Source organism: Aspergillus puulaauensis, chromosome 7, assembly GCF_016861865.1.
Source record: "Aspergillus puulaauensis MK2 DNA, chromosome 7, nearly complete sequence".
In the NCBI taxonomy this organism is placed as follows: domain Eukaryota; kingdom Fungi; phylum Ascomycota; class Eurotiomycetes; order Eurotiales; family Aspergillaceae; genus Aspergillus; species Aspergillus puulaauensis.
The window spans coordinates 2312626-2328673 of NC_054863.1; the positions used below are offsets into that span (position 1 = coordinate 2312626).

The window sequence follows — 16048 nt, forward strand, 5'->3', positions numbered from 1 at the left end:
TTGTAAGTAGTCCGCCGTATCCGGCCTAATCCCTCTTAATTCCTTTCTTATTCCCCGCCTCATCTTCTCAATTCTTATACTTCCCATTGCACTCCATGTAATCCCCAGAAACAAACCAAAATGACCATCTCCCCATCATCCACCAAAGCACCCCCGTTAGAGCGACGCACCTCCGCCTTAAAGGGCGAGATCGTGGAGATCTGGTCGCAAGTCCAGGCCCGCGTCGTCCAGCTCGCCGGCGGTGACTCCTCCAAGATTCAAGCCGATCTGACCATCGAGGGCGTGTTGGCTTTTCTCGACAAGGCGCAGGATGCGTCGGCGAAGAAGGATAGTAGTATTCGGGATGCGTTTGAGAAGACGTTGCAGTTTATTGATACTGTTGGGGGGATTGTTGCAGGCGGTGCGTCGGAGGTATGTCGTCTTGGATTATTTAGTTTCGTGTGTGTGCGCGTTTGTGTGTGCTAACCGGTGTAGGTTTTTGGCCCGTCAGAGCTATGCTTCAACGCCGTGAGTATGGTGATCCAAGCATGGCAGGGATACCAGGGTGTATTCGAGAGTCTGGCGACGCTTCTTGAGAAATGCGGGCAGTACATGACCCGGCTGGAATATTACATCCGGGGTGGGCTGGATGCGAAGCTGGCCAAAGTCGCCTGCCAGCATCTGCAGCTATTCGTGGAAATTTGTGATCGGACGATCAAGCTGCGGCGATCGAAGAGGCGGAAGCTGATCGTGTTCACGAAACTGCTCTTCCTTAACGACAATGACATTGATGATTTGCTGGGGAAGATGAACTCGCTTGTTGACGAGGAGGGCCGGCTTGTCACGGCGCAGACGTTCAGCTTTGCAGCCGAGACGGTGGTCAGCACCCGTGAGAATCTGGCGATTAGCAGGGCTGTTAATAGCAAGATTGACATGTTGATTGCGAGCCGGTCGGATTCGCTGAAAGAAAGCGATACGAGGAGGCGGAAGGAGAAGATTCTCGAGACCCTGGCGTTTGACGAGAACAAGCTGGACCAGGATAGGAGAGAGCCGGATCCGTACTGGCAGAGAGTCTATTACAATTATCGCAAGTTTGTCGTCCCTGATACCGGGCAGTGGATTTTCTCGGAGCCTGAGTTCAAGGCGTGGGAGAAAGGGAGTGAGGAGGCGCCTGCGATCCTGGCGATTGAGGGCACAGAAGGCTCAGGAAAGAGTTATCTGGCATCAACAATTATTCGGAGACTCCGGAATCGCAGCTCTGCGGAGAGCTCAGACTCGAGGACCCTTCTCGCTTTCTATTTCGTCGAGGGCGACTCCAAGGAGGAGCTAAAGAGGACAAACCATCTGGATGTCATCGCCAAATCACTGGTCTGGCAATTTGTCCAGGCTGATGCCTCATACATGAAGTCTGTTGCCAATATCTGCGAGAAAACTAAAGACATGGATCCACACGAGATCCCTGGTCGGCTGCTGTTTGATAACAAGGACATCGGCCAAACCATCGACGCCAACTTCTTCCTTGTCATTGACGGCTTGAACGATATCGTCGGCGATACCTTCGTTTCATTCCTGCAAAACGCCCTGGCAAGTTCTGCATCGCACCGCAAAATCCGAATCCTCTTAACCGGCCGTCCACGCGCATTCGAGCAAATCTCCGCGAATAAAGATATCACGTTCCGCGCAATTCACATCAGTGAGAGAAACCGTCAAGATATCGACATGTATATCGAGTCAAGAATGGACACTATCGACGCCCTGAAGAATAAAGAGCGATTTGGAGTCTCAGATCTCCGAGAGAAGATCCGCGTTGCGCTTCGTGACAAGACAGCAGGCGATTACTTCAGAATCAACACCCTTCTCAAACGAATCAGCCACCTGGACTATGTGAATGACATTGACCAAGTGCTTGAGAACGCGGGTAAGGAGCGGTCGCAGCAGATCGAGGCTGAAATTGAATCCCTTAACAACGTGAGAAGCTCCAAGGAGATTGTCGAAATCAACGAGATTATTCTTTGGATTCTGTATGGCAGGGAATGGCTACAGCCTCGGCAGATGGCTGCTGTCTTGTATACTCAAAGCGGCGAGCTATCCCTGCTAACGCTCGAGGCGAAGCTCCAGCTGAAGTATACTTTATTCGAAGTGGACAGTGACGGGGACGTGGATTTCCGCTCTTATGAAATCGTCGACCTGATCCCTGAAGGAGGCCAGTCTTCCAAGGACGAAAGCCAAATTGCAAAGAAAATCCTACCGGAGGAAATAGACATTGTCAGACACTTTCTTCGCAGCGTCTGTCCACCCCAGCTGTACGACAAGTTCAACTTCGAGGCGGTATTCGAGCATAAACTCCACCATACAGGTGGGCATATATACCGCGATGACAAGGACACTGCCGAGGCTAAGCTTGCGATGACTTGCCTGCGTATTCTCACTGAAGAAAGAGATAAAAGACGGGAAACCCTCAGGGCTTACTCTGTCAACTACTTCTATCAACATCTATCTGCAGTTGATCTTTCACAAGTTGACCGACAGTGGAAGCGAGTTATTGGCCCACAGCTAGTAAAACTATTCCTTGACGAAGCTTCCACTGATGCGCTTTTATGGACCAAGAACGCGGACGATGCTGCAAACTTTGCATGGATGGCTCGTTCTGCGTGGTTAGATGGCGCTGGTGCGACAAAAGAGGTTGTGCGCTGGCTGCGAGAGTCGGTGTCAATTACAGATGTATCTGGCGACTCAGCCAGAGCCTGGGTATCCAGTCTCACTAGTAGCTCAAATCCCGAAAATGAATTACTTCAAAGCCTTGCAAAACGAATGGTCGTGCATTGGCTCCGAGAAGAGACGCCGCAGGTATTAGCTGTCTATGCATTCTCCTTCATTCTCGGTTGTGTGAAGAAGGTACGTTCCATTGGTATTCCACAAAACGTTTATAAAGCTGATGCCCTTGACTGGCAGATTAATAACGACAAAGTTCAGGGGGGTAGTGCAGACCAGGAAGTTCCAACCGCCGAGGACATAGCCGAAATCGAAGAATGGTCACATACCCTGCTGGATGGTGAAAAAGACTCACTATGGGAGGTCCAGGTAGCCGTTGTCCTGCGTAATTTCCACTTCGACCTGCAGGCTGAAAAGAGATGCCGCCATGCACTGGAGCTAGAGCCCAAAAACTGGAGAGCGTCGTATTATTTGGCGCATGTCGTGTCGTCGAACAAGGAAGCCGTCGACATTCTGAACAATCTTATTGAAAGCCTCGGAGCCGACGAAGAGTGGATGCAAGGGCCAAACCATGTCTGGGCTTTTGCGGAAATGCTTTTCGACCGCGGACAGCGGTTCTGGGAAGTAGAAAAGTTTGACGATGCTATTCAATCGTTTACCAAATCAATCCAGGTTAACTATACCGGGTTCAAGCGGATTTTGGCCATAATCGAACAGTATTATGATAGACGCCTGTGGTCGGACATCCTGGCACTGCTCAAAACGATTCAAACCGGCACTGGCGACAAAGCGCATCTATCTAGGATGCTCGTTGACCTTGCTGCCGAGGAGACCTTCCACAGTATCATCTTGCAAACAGCTGTCGAGACAGGCCAGTTCGAATTTATCGAGCAGGTATACGACGACGCCATCAAGCTATCGACCCAACGCGAAGCGTTCACCAGCTTATACTATATCCGGTATCACTATGCGAATGAGATATTCCAGCGGGATAACGGAGAGGAACGCGCTATCGGGCTCTGGGAGGTCGCATTAAGAGACGACCTCCCCCGATCGTTCTTAGACATCGATTATATCCTACCAAGCTTGACGATGAAGTTAGCACCGATATATCTAGCCAAAGCAAGAGCAGCAGGAAAGGACTCAGAAACAGCCCGGGATTACCTCGAACGTATTTCATCAATCACCCCTGACGAAGCATCCGAAAGCCATGTCATCCTGCCAGCCAAGCTCTATCTCGCGCGCTACTACCAAGTCATCGGCGACGAGAAAAAGGCGAAGCAGATTGTCCGAAGCGTGGTGAAATTGGCTCTTGAGATGCTATCCGACAGTGACCTCGAGAATGATTATCTCGCGTACTGGCGGTTGTTGCTAGTGTTCCTTCCTCTGAACGATGACCAGAACGCGCTGGCGGCGGTTGTAATGGCCGCATTAGCCAGTCGAACAGCATTTGCAAATGTGAACCCCGGCGTACCACATCTAGACGAAGTCAAGAGAAACGGCAGTAAAGATCAAGGAGGGAAAGAGCACAGCAAGAAAGAGCGAAAAGAGCAAAGCCCTCGACCTCCGGCCACGCGCAATAGCTTGCAAACAGGCCCAGAGCAGTCACGGCCGAGTACACCGAACAGTGCACCCAGGACACCTGAGCTCAGACCGACAGACCCGGAAACAGACGAGGAGCTGCCGCCTGTTTTTGCGATCTGTGATGGTGGTTGTGGTAGCTATTGGGAGACGGCAAGTGAGATGTGGTGGTGTAAGGATTGCATAAACTTGACTTTCGATCGGGATTGTTTTGATCAGCTCCAGAATGATTCTTTGCCGTTGAAGTTGTGCGATAAAGAGCATGAGTTCTTGGAAGTCCCTAAGTGGGATGATTCCGTGCTCAAAGATGCTCCGCGGGGCTCGGTGCCGTATGGTGGGAAGATAATTTCTCTCGAGGAGTGGAAGAGGGAAATTGTGAAGAAATATGTAGAGTAAGAGCTTGCCTACGCTCACCATGAACTGGCGTAATAAATACCTCGAGTACAACTATGAGATAAATAGAATAACTACTGGCTTTAAGAACATTGAATCTAGATTTCCTCTAGTTCCTGAATATGATGGCTGGTTGAGATGCGCTCAATGATCCACTAAGCCCACTTCACCGTTATCCCCCTTTACATCATCTAGGTCAACCCTTCTCACCACTAGTTGTGCTTCGCAATAATCAGGATCATCGTAGGCCTGTTTAAGCCAATCAAGCATGTGAGGCCAAGCCTTCGTCATGATACACTCTGTGTTGAGCTCCTCCCCGGACGCATAGCAATTGCACCCTTGCTGCGCTTCGTCAATGAGGGGGGTACCAAGAGGCTCGGGAGACAGAAGGTATGCGCGACAGCGAGAGGACACGAATGCAGCGAACGACTCTGGGTACGGTTCTTGGGCAGCCACAATTAAGTCAGTATCCTTCTGATGTAGAGGATGGGAGAGGCAAATGGCGGATATATATTGACGCCAGGTGGGCCCTTGGAAGAAATTAGCGCTATATGGTATAAATTGAACCACATACTGGAATGTGACTTACAGTTACTCGCCAAGTACCGGATTGCACCATATCCCCCTTCAGCAAGACCAATGACATCGATTTTGGCGTCGCTCCTGACAAGCTGTCCACGGGCTGCAAATATGCCCTCGAAAACAGAACTCACATGCTCCTGCCAGTTCTCATGGCCGGGAATCCTGTTCCTGTACGTCTGAACTAAGGGAGGATCAACTGCTGAAGCTCGAGGCAGAGCCATTCGAGAGGCGTGGGTCATTGCGCGACCTGAGCCGCAGTGCCAGGAGAGTTGGCCAGTATTCGCAAGCACAACGGCGACGTCACCATATTGGGAAGACGGCCCTTTGCCTGAGACCCCATTGATACCATTGGTACCATTGGTGTGAGCGTGTTCTTCCGGATCGAGGATCGCCTTGACAAAGTTCACAGCTGATCCGGCGTTGATGTTCTCACTACCCACTGTGCGGTAAGCCCAGATGCCTAGGTCCTGCACAGGCTCACCGAAGACCAATATGATTCGCGACGCGGTAGACAAGTTTTTCGAGACCAGTATGGGAACGTGCGGCTTTGTTGGTCCAGAGGTGAGAGGCAGACAAAGAGTGACGAGGCCCAAAGCGTGTAGTCTCGGCAACACAATGCCTCGGATGCATTCTGGTTTCCGACTAGAGTCAGCAAGCTGCATCCAGCTCGGCTCGATATAGGCTGATTCTCAACGGCAAGGCTTTTCTATACGCGAGAGGATACTTACCGTTCATGGCTCCCCGTTGTACCTGATTCCACCGCTCATTTCTGTTGATTTTGAACTGGAATTCTTGTGACGGATCGGAAATCTTTCTGATCTGGTCACTCTCATTGATGAAATAGCTATTTTTGAAAGCCTAGTCAGTTCTCTGGCTCCGGAAGAAAATGCTGGACTTGAACTCACCCCAACTTATCCAGCTCGGCCGGAAATACTGGGTCTGCAGGGAGATCTTCTCGACCAAAGACGAACATGCTTGAACTGATATCAAGATCGATGGGTCAACGAAGGTAGAAGTGAGATCTGATCGCTGGGAAAGGTACGGAAGTAATCGAGAAAGCACTTTGGGTGCAAATGAGAATAGGGGTCTTCGAGAAATTTAGAAGGTCGAGGGGTCCTGAAAGGGGGAAGAGAGAGAGAAAATACAAACTGAGATCGAGCCTGCGGGTGCTGTTTGCTTCAACAATGAATCCAATCGCTAATGTCCTCCGTTTGCACGCTCCCGAGGACATCTGCAGTGAAGCAGGGCTCTGAATGACTCCACTGGAAGCTGCATCCATCAAATTAGAGAACCATTCCTTTATAGACCCAGAAATTCACTTTGTTATCATCCGGGCAGAAGATTGCAAACAAGAGAATTGGTAGTAAGTGAAATACAAAGTAGTAATGATTTGTATAGACCCGTCTAACTTATCGTACAATCATCCTCGGATATGATACTTAGAACAAACGCCATTCTGCAAGCCACCAAACAAACTTGCCAGTCCGATTTCAACCCAGCAATGTATTTTACCAACTAGCCTTCTTGACTCCTGGTAATTCACCCGCGAGAGCCTGTGTACGGAATTGGTACTTAAAGGGAAATAATGTCAGCCGCATGAAGTGGCCAAATGGCATAAATTCCGGCATGGAGTCCTTACTCTTCCGATTCTGAAGTCCCGAATAATACTCCTGGCTGTACCTCCTGCTACGCATCGGTTCTTGATCTGGGTGGAGCGGGTGTAGGCGTGCATTTGGGAGAGCTGCAATTGAGCCTGGGCGCGGACACGCTGGGGGAGTGTTGTGTTGCGGATGATGTAGCGGAGAGCTTGACTATAACCAAGTAAGAACATTAGCGTTTCCTCTTCCTAACACCGAGCGCTATCGCAAATTGAGGACGATGGCGGGTTCGTACCGGTCCGGCTCATACTGCTCGAAAACTTTGCGCTTGGTGTGATCGCGGACGACGCGGGGGTTGATAAAACCCGCGATATCGAGCTTCTTGGCTCTGAATTGTGACATTGTGCGTGACGTGGGAGTGATCGAAATGTCGAGATTGTCCAGCTTTTGGAGTGGCTCGATATCGCACTTCCGAGCGGACGATCGGATCAGGTGATGTAAAATCCAAATATGTACTAGCGCAGTTTCCCGACTTCATACCGAAAAGTTTTCCACGCAACAGACCTCAGAGGTATATGGTCGTAGGGATTGTAATTAATATTAGTCCAATCGTATACTTTATTCAGAATACGGGAGACGTTTCTATTTCCAAAGTTACTACGAAGGTGGAAGGTGGATATGGGTTGAGCCTCGAATGGCAAGCCCACTTGAGACTAGCGAGTATACTCATCGCGGTACCTACAATACACGGTCTGGAATGAACTTCGGGGTCACTTTGAAAGTGATCAAAAAGACGAACTTACGGACACTTCATCAAAAGACGGCGTCCAGGCGTAGGTCACCCCCTTCCAATACTACGAACTTCCGAGAAATCCCGCGACCGATATAAAAGTGTTCGGTCGAACATAGAAATTATGGCAGCAAGCCTGCAGTTTTGGCAAGAAATATTGGACGGAATAGTGGTACAACTTGTCAATTCGTCAAAAGTTTATATGACGAGTAGCGTCTATATGTCTGTACAGGGAATTGCTCGCAACATCACGTCAATGGCGACACATCAAATCCGATACGCCGTTCATTCCATTGCTTCCAGATCAATCGCCATCCAATCCTCTAGTGCTTAGGAGCCTGACGGTTGGGGTTGCGGGGGTCGTTCTTGAACTCGGCAGCTGGAAAAGCGATCGGGTTAGCAACAGTGTTATCAGGACGAGCCTGCAATCGCCGTAGTCATGATATCGGCAATGCAAAGATGAGATTATAACGCGGGTAACTCACTGTTGGACATGGCGTTCTGCGCAGAGTTGATGCCGTACAGGATGACCAGACCTAACCGCGGAGTCAGTACCAATGTTGCTATCGTTTATTCCTCACGTTCCACATCCGATATAAGTCGCTTCTACCGGGATTTCTCGATCGATTCATTCAATGGGGCTATAACACGTACCGGCAGCGAAGAAGGGGCCGAGGGGACCGGCTGTACGAGGCTCAGTCAGTTGCATTGTCGTTGAGCCGAGGACCGGCTACACCAGAGCGGAGCGGCAACTTACCGATGGGGGCAGGGAACTTCTTGGGGAGGATAGACATTGTCGCAATTCGTACAGACAGATGCGAAGTGCTGTTGTGAGGAGGAGCTGTGGGTGATGTATCGGGAAAGGGTGCGACAAGCAGGAGCGGCAGCAACGAGGTTTGTCCGGAAGCCCGAGGAGCCAGCCGCTAGCCGCATTTGGAAGGTATCCGGCTGCCGCTTTAAGCCACCCGATAACGCTCCCCTCATCAATGTAAACAATCATAGATTGCCGAACAAATAATACAGAGCATTCTCCATCGCTATTTGCTTTGACGTTTTACGCAATATTCCCCCATTCAACGATTTTCTAACAATATGGCTGGCTCACTTGCATCCTCCGTCGCCTCCCTCCAATCCTCTCTCCAGCTCGTCGATTCCTCAATCTCAATCCTCGACTCTGGCGTCAGCGACTACCCCCGAATGACAAAAGTCCTGCAAACAACACGAGTAAGCACATTATCGCAGAATGCCAAGTAATATCCCCTCTCGCTGACTCTGTACAACCAGCACTTCGAACTTCTCCCAGAACCCACAATCCGAGACGCCCAGCAATCCCTCCTAGACGAAATCACCCCAAGCATCGCACACCTCCTGTCCCTCGCAACAAATCACGTCGAGAAACTATCCCGTCGCGAGGAAGGCCTGCGTGCAAAATGCGAGTTGCAGGAGGGGCGGATGAACTCCAGTGAGAGCCGACAGAGTGCATCTCGTGCAAACAAAAGCGCCGCTCGTGGCAGTGCGGGACAGGGCGCTTCTGCCGCCAAAGCGCTAGAGTTGAGACGTTTAGTCCAGAAGAAAGAGCGCCTTAAGTATGCGGTCGAGCGTCTGGAGTTGCAGAGTACACAGAGGGAACGCCAGTTGAGAAAGAGTATGGCCTTTCAGTGATTGGGTGTTGACTGGTTTCGAATCAAGAAAGCCGGCAAATGTAGTCTGACGCTGCGGTGCCTGGCGACCGCTTATGGCTTGTCATTTTGCTGCTGATTTATGGTTGTGTTCTATCGCGGAATATCCAGCCGACCCCTAATTCCCCGCGCCGCTACTAAGTAGCAACCTAGGCCTGGGTGTTAGAGTTATGCGTACTCCCCAGTTCCCTTTGGGGGCAGGTCTTGCTGAAAATCACTACAAGTAGCAAGGCCCGTTACCCACGCTTCCATTTGAAAGTGGGATCCAGGGTAGCAGCATTTTCTCTCTCAGAAGGACGGGAATATATATCGGAAAGCATTTCAAAATGGTATTGAGAGAAGAGCCCAATTAGAGAGGTATAATAATAGCTATGTTACAGTGGCTTTTGCGCCTATTGTACAGTATGATACAAATCCACCCTTTTCAAGTCCGTATAATGCCAATGACGCCTCCAAAATGCAAAACTTCCAAGTGATCATGGAGGTGACAACATTAAAGATTCTCCCGGGCAAATTTTCTCGAAGCATGCCTGAGCTTCTTATTATCCGCGTGCTTCTTCCAACTAGGAACCTTGTTCTCACCCTTCTTTCGCGTAGGGACTGACAAATCACGGGGCGACGCCTGCTCATCGAAGTCAGCCTCGAATTCGCCCTCGTCGTCCTCTTCGCCGCGTTCCCTCTTTTCCGCGGCACGTCTTTCCAACCGCTCCTTCTTCCCTTCACCCTTCTTATCGCCGAGTCTCAGGTTTCTCGGGATGCGAGTCTTCGCTCCAAGAGCCCACAGGTCACCCCAGTATGCTTTCCGAGCATCCTTGTAAGCCTGACGGCTGAATGACCGGGGAACGGTCCAGCGTTCGATTTTTCCGGCTGGTGTGCAGAGGTCGAAGATTACGTGGCCGCGGCGCTTCATGGGTGTATATACCACGCGGGGGAGCGAAAGGGGGTGGAATTTCTGGTCTGGCTCGGAGGGCGTCTCAACTTCGGCAGATTCCGTTTCTTCAGCTACTTCGTACAGGTTCTCGTAGCCTTCGAATGCAGCATCTGTGGCTTCGGGGCCTTGCTTGATGTCCTCGGTTTGGCGTAGGTCAATGCCACGTTGGACGGCGAGGTAACTGAATTTCAGATCCTCGTGGTTATGATCCCTTGCGCCGATGATGCGTTGGTGGAAGGCTGGGCGGATGTATCTTTGTGAGAAGTGGCAGAAGTCTTTCCGGCCCTTGGCTTGGCCGTCTGATTGGTACATGGGACATCTCTCGTGGTTTGTGCAAGGCGCGATGATCATGCCAGGTTCTTTTTGGACTGTTGTGCTGTCTCTGGGTGATTCGGTGAGGTCGTTGTACTCCGTTGAACCAGGGCTGGAGATGTAGCGTTTCAGCAACATCTCACGAGCACCACCAATTGCTTCAAAGCCTCGCTGATGTCCCTTTTCCATGAGAATTAGGACTCCGCCGTTCGGGTTCAGGAGCCGCCATAAGTTTTCAACGTATTCTTTTCTTTCGTGTTCTTCGTCGATGCCGAGCAGGGTATGAGGGGCAATGATAACGTCAAATTGTTTTCGTTTCGGGACCCGTTGGTCATGAATGGTAGGCCCCTCTCGGGTGTGGATGTAGTCAGGGAGTCGGGGAAGGAAGGTTGTGTTTTCCAACATCACACTCGCGCGAATACGCAGTGGATCGGATCCTGTCAGGACAGTTGATCTACCCAGTGGGTAAGGCGCTCCCCTGTGATGATCTGGAACCATGAGCTCGTACTCGGCACGGAGGACGTCTCTCCACGCTAAGATACTGGCACCACCAGCACCGGCATCGAGAACATTGGGTCCACCCTCCTGCGAAATCAACGAGCGTAACCAGTCCGACCCTAAGCGTTTCCGAACTTCGGTCAATACGCTCAGAGATGAAGCATACATTGCTGGGTATAAAACTGCAAGATATGCATTGGCCTCCATCTCCGACATGAAACGCTGAGATGAACTAAGGCCGATAGCTTTTTGAGGCTCTTGCGCTTGTGCAGGCGCAGTCCTGGCCGATTGAGGAAGAAATTTGCCACCAAATGCGTCAATAGCCGCCTCTGATATATGCTTATTGGAAGCGTCTGAGAGGATAGCGCCAATGGGACCGGTCAGGGTATCTTTGGGCGGGAATATAGTGTGCGGGTCGGTGGAAAACTTCGACTTCATTGTTAAAGGGTGGAGGCGTGGCGAGGACTCTCCATCGCCTTCTTCGCCCTCGATGGCCGAATCAAGCAGTACTTCAGCCCCAAGTTGCTCGGCCACTTCTCGAGTTCGGCGCATAGCAGCGGTTTCCTTCACCGGAGGGCCCTTCTCCATATCATAAACGACCGGTCCATCCTCCTGTGTTTCACTGGCCTCATATGAGACTTCCTCCCATCCTCCGATTCCGTCTTCGCGGAAAAGCTGGTCGGACTCGGGTTCCTCCTGCAGTTCGGCTGCATCTTCCGGAACAATAATAGGTTCGCCGTACAATCGAGTAAACACTAGCGTTTCCTGCTCGCTGAGGTGTCCTTCGGGTAGCTTATGCCCGAAAAGTTGCCTGGCTCGTTCAACTCGTGCTTCCACCGTCTGCTCGTCCACGTATTCGTTCGATTTGTCTAACGCATCGTCAAGTTTGCCATCGTTGGAAGCCGTAGCCTCACCATATGCATCCGTAAGGTCAAGGTCGTCAAGTAGTTCCAGGATCTCGGCTTCTGTGGTAGTTATTTTATCAATTAAAGGGTAGATCGGGTGCTGCTCCAGCTCCTGTTCCGCTGGATCGGATTCTTCTTTCGCTGGAGATGAGGCATGTCGTCTGCCAACCACTGGTTGTCCCGATTCGTATCCCGTATGTTTTCGCCCTGGGCGACGTATTGGCAAGAGAGAATCAACTCGATTCGGACCCGCAGTCGTGCTGTTTGATCGAAGATTCGTGAGCGTCGGCGCTCTGTACCGGACCTGTTGCGAACCGGCGCGTCGAAGGCTGTATGGCGGAGAACCACCAATGTTGCAGGGCTTGGAGCGAGCAGCCCGTAAAGCAGGAGATCGCGACAACATTCTCAGCCTTTCCGCAGCCCTAAAAAGAAGAGCAAGAAGCTGGACGAGATAAGAGATTTATCTGGCCGCCACAAGAGCTCCGCGGCAGAAAATCAACGCCAAGCGACAATTCACAATTGCGATGAAACGGGCCATTTCTTATTGGTTGTTATATTTATGCGCATTATATAAGCCCTGGTATAAATATTCATAATATACTATGTACAGTGTACACCGCAGAGTAAGGCCATCCCAATGTTCGTTATTTCAATAAATCTCAATACGCTAATGATAGAGCAAAGTTACAAAATTAATTCAGGACTCACCGTCGTCCTCATTACCCATGAGAACTTTAAGCGCAGTCTTGCACTTGACCACCTCGTGATAGAGTGCAGTCAATTTGGCCATCACTGACATCAGACTGGGGTCCTGGCTCTCTACGCGCACCTTCTCCCTGACTTTAACCTCGTCGCCCTTCCAGGAAAATACATCCCCAGCCTCGTCATGGCTAGCTTGACGAGAGCCGAATAATCGATCCCGTATAGAAAATCCCGTCAAGGAGATATCTGTCGCAAAGGCCGTTGGAGTGTGTGTTTGTGTTGTAGATTCAAGGGTTCTCAGATAAAGCACGAGGGCAGAATCCGCGATTGATAAATGAAAGGAGAGATGAGGGGGTAAAGGCGGGTCGAACATCTATCACTATCGTCAGCTATCGCAAGTAAGGGGCGTTTGCTGCGTGCCTCACATTGTCTGGCGCACTTGTCTCCCACCATTTGCCGCGAACAATATCAGTCTCGCCCTTGAGCATTTGCCGACCTTCCGCAATTGTCTCTCCAAGAAGATGGAGTTGGCTGTAGATGAAGCGCGCATCAAGTGGATCGCCAGTCCAGGTGCTCACATCGACGATGTCTAGGCACTGTCTGACGGAATCTCTAACCGAGACTAATTGGCTGAGCGCCAGTTCTGGCGCGTCCGAAGAATTTGATAGGCATAGCCGGGCTGTAGGTGCACCTCGAGAGCTCAGAGAGCTCAGGCGCAGCTGGATATCCTGTCGCATAAGGCGGTTAGAATATACTCCAGTTCAATTCAAAGTCGCTGGCCGGCACATACCCCCTTTACGACCTTTGTCCCAATCCTGGTGACAAAGCCTTTTACACTCTCAGACCGCAGCGACGATAAGACTAATGTAGAGCCGGGCTCTTTTGGAGCCAGCAACGCGGCGCATTCCTGGAGGCCTTCCCTCAAGGAAGCCAGAGAATCCTGCAAGGAGCGCAGCAGCCATTCTAGCTCTTTCTCCTACAGCGGACCTTCGCCTTAGTACTGCTATAATCGCAAGCAAGATCCAACCTCAGGGCGGTGGAGCGCAAAACGTACCAGGGCAGAGTCGGCTTCCTGTTCCAGGCGCTCTGGGGGGATAGGTGGGTAAACCCAAGTCGCCATTCTTGCTGGTTCACGGGAAGCAGGGTCCCGCGCAAACTATTTCCACCTGCAATTCCCCAGAACAGGTAAAAGGGCTTTGGAATGGTAGCGACTAGCGAGTTCTTCCAAGCCGACAGCCCTGCTCAAGCCTCAGTCACAGTGCTCGGAGTGGGCGAGCCAGTGACGAAGATCGGCGGTGAATCAATCAGGCAGAAAGAAACCTTTGAACAGGCCAACAGGGTTACCTGAGGTCCACGGCTGATGGGGCATGAAAAGTGGTCGCGGGTGGTGCAACGTCAGTGACTGGGCTTGCGGATCGAGTTGGCCAAAGTCGAACGTCATGGACATCGGCTGGTGGCGGCCCGATCAGGCATAGCGGGGCAGGCTAAGCCCGGTTCGGCTGGCATTAAGGTGCAAGGATGACGTTGAGATCATCACTCAGTCTTTGGCTTCATCTTCAAGCTCCAGCAGCCCAGAGAGTTGCAGGGCCCAGCGTTGTGCTGGCAATGATGCATGATGCATCATCCTCGTCCATTAGATCATCCATCCGCGGCGGGCCCTAACTTTGCGGCCGGAATCTCCGGATCCTTAATAGGATACCCTCCAGCCCTGTCCTTCGACATTCCATTTCTTCCAGCCTTCTCTGATCTTTCCCGCCCCCCCGACCCTGCATACCTGCCGCAGTTATACTTCCTGTTGAGGTCGTGATAGTCGCTATTTTATCTACCCCTCCACCGTCGCATCGATTTTTCTCAATCGTTTCGAATCCGAGATAGACAAAGAGCACATAATGCCTCTTTCCAGTAATTTCTTCCTGCGCTTTTTCGTTTTGTCCATCGCTAACCACGTTCTTCTGTACAGGAGCTGGCCTGGGCTTTTTGGGCCTTTTCTTCACTGCCGGAGCCCTCTTGCTGATGTGGCTCACTTTCCTCGGCGGCGTAAGGAACAGTAACCCGATCGACCAGATCTACTTTCTTCAAGTAGACTCGAGCGGCATCCCTGGTGCAGCTTCTGTCTCACGATGGACCTGGTGGAATCTGTGTCCTGTGACGGATGGCAGGAATGATTGCGGCGGCAACCACCCCGATTTCCCATTCGATCCTCCAAGTCAACGGAACTTCGGTACTGAAGAGAACATCCCGTCCGACTTTATCGGGTAAGGAGAAATGTCCTGCTCTAGGCTATCTATGCGCCGCATGCTTACAGCTCACTCCACAGAACCCGGCACTACTTCCTGACTTCGCGGTTCTCATGGCCTTTTATGATTATCGCTCTATTCTTCGGTGTCATCTCCTTCTTCACCGGACTTGCTGCCATGTGCACACGCGTCGGAAGCTATCTTTCAGCCGTGATGGGATGGATCGCTTTCGTCTTTCAGGTTATCACCACCTGTCTCATTACGTATGTGGAAACTGCCATTACACACAACACTAAATAAATACGAACTAACCTCCATGACAGTGCCGTCTATGTCCAGGGCCGCAACAAGTTCAACGCCAACGGCCAAACTGCACGCCTTGGTGTTAAGGCCTTCGCTTTCATGTGGACCGCGGTTGCCCTCTGGCTGCTCGCTTGCATCACTTACTGCCTTGGTGGCTCTGTTTCGGGAGGACGGGAACGCGGATACAGCGGTCGTAAGCAGCGCCGTCGCGGTTTCTTTACTTCCGCACGACAACCCAGCGCGGAGGCCAACAAGGAGGTTGCTGCATAAACTCGTCATTGCGGACTCGTAACTACCGGCTATCTAATTGCTCACGACAACGCATGTTATACACGAAGAAATATGCTATAATACAAAGAAGCCGAACAACAAAGAAGCAACAACTCGATCGGTGCCAATAAGATTCATTTTCAGGCATGATTCTCCACGTCTGATCCTGAAAACAATCCGGTCAACCAATCCGTCTCGCAAGACCTCGCCTAGTCGAATACGACACTGTACACTCGCTCCAGCCATGCTTTTAACAGCTTTTGCTCCAGTACCCTCTAGAATCCGGTTTTTCCTGAGCCGCGAATTCCTTGATTTGTGATTCATGCTGGATGTTCATGTTTAATCTGACCGTCGACCTATCTTGATGACATGCATGTCTTACGATTTTTACTACCCACTGTTATTCCTAATGTTTGGTCTCTGTAATATAATGTTTTCAATAATAATTTCTTGGCTATAAATAAACAAGTCAGCTTTAAGGACGTATTATTCTAGCACTTACTGCGAAGGCACGTACGGAACATTTATATATTTACACGCCCGCTTTAAAAATGCCCCACACCATCTACTCCAAGC

At 50.9% G+C, this 16048-nt stretch overlaps 8 protein-coding genes across 8 annotated transcripts; 3 read left to right on the plus strand and 5 right to left on the minus strand.

Moving 5' to 3' along the window:
• Window positions 1–120: 120 nt before the first annotated feature.
• On the plus strand, window positions 121–4668 carry APUU_70863S (uncharacterized protein; the record flags this gene model as incomplete). The annotated part of the gene is made up of 3 exons (XM_041695784.1): window positions 121–411; window positions 475–2874; window positions 2932–4668. 3 exons carry the CDS (start codon window positions 121–123, stop codon window positions 4666–4668), a joined length of 4428 nt encoding a protein of 1475 aa, XP_041561479.1.
• A 141-nt stretch (window positions 4669–4809) lies between these two features.
• On the minus strand, window positions 4810–6220 carry APUU_70864A (uncharacterized protein; the record flags this gene model as incomplete). Its single annotated transcript, XM_041695785.1, has 4 exons — window positions 4810–5195; window positions 5255–5878; window positions 5976–6091; window positions 6153–6220. The coding sequence occupies 4 exons, from the start codon at window positions 6218–6220 to the stop codon at window positions 4810–4812; spliced, it is 1194 nt and encodes a 397-aa protein (XP_041561480.1).
• A 535-nt stretch (window positions 6221–6755) lies between these two features.
• MRP2 (mitochondrial 37S ribosomal protein uS14m) lies at window positions 6756–7247 on the minus strand (the record flags this gene model as incomplete). The annotated part of the gene is made up of 3 exons (XM_041695786.1): window positions 6756–6818; window positions 6887–7058; window positions 7141–7247. The coding sequence occupies 3 exons, from the start codon at window positions 7245–7247 to the stop codon at window positions 6756–6758; spliced, it is 342 nt and encodes a 113-aa protein (XP_041561481.1).
• A 711-nt stretch (window positions 7248–7958) lies between these two features.
• APUU_70866A (F1F0 ATP synthase subunit i) lies at window positions 7959–8429 on the minus strand (the record flags this gene model as incomplete). The annotated part of the gene is made up of 4 exons (XM_041695787.1): window positions 7959–8014; window positions 8121–8171; window positions 8290–8319; window positions 8393–8429. The coding sequence occupies 4 exons, from the start codon at window positions 8427–8429 to the stop codon at window positions 7959–7961; spliced, it is 174 nt and encodes a 57-aa protein (XP_041561482.1).
• A 298-nt stretch (window positions 8430–8727) lies between these two features.
• On the plus strand, window positions 8728–9297 carry APUU_70867S (DASH complex subunit SPC19; the record flags this gene model as incomplete). Its single annotated transcript, XM_041695788.1, has 2 exons — window positions 8728–8859; window positions 8920–9297. 2 exons carry the CDS (start codon window positions 8728–8730, stop codon window positions 9295–9297), a joined length of 510 nt encoding a protein of 169 aa, XP_041561483.1.
• Window positions 9298–9807: 510 nt separating this feature from the next.
• On the minus strand, window positions 9808–12363 carry RSM22 (tRNA methyltransferase RSM22; the record flags this gene model as incomplete). Its single annotated transcript, XM_041695789.1, has 1 exon — window positions 9808–12363. The coding sequence occupies one exon, from the start codon at window positions 12361–12363 to the stop codon at window positions 9808–9810; it is 2556 nt and encodes an 851-aa protein (XP_041561484.1).
• Window positions 12364–12657: 294 nt separating this feature from the next.
• APUU_70869A (uncharacterized protein) lies at window positions 12658–13782 on the minus strand (the record flags this gene model as incomplete). Its single annotated transcript, XM_041695790.1, has 4 exons — window positions 12658–13035; window positions 13088–13390; window positions 13453–13638; window positions 13717–13782. The coding sequence occupies 4 exons, from the start codon at window positions 13780–13782 to the stop codon at window positions 12658–12660; spliced, it is 933 nt and encodes a 310-aa protein (XP_041561485.1).
• A 769-nt stretch (window positions 13783–14551) lies between these two features.
• On the plus strand, window positions 14552–15472 carry APUU_70870S (SUR7/PalI family protein; the record flags this gene model as incomplete). Its single annotated transcript, XM_041695792.1, has 4 exons — window positions 14552–14564; window positions 14623–14917; window positions 14980–15162; window positions 15223–15472. 4 exons carry the CDS (start codon window positions 14552–14554, stop codon window positions 15470–15472), a joined length of 741 nt encoding a protein of 246 aa, XP_041561486.1.
• Window positions 15473–16048: the final 576 nt, after the last annotated feature.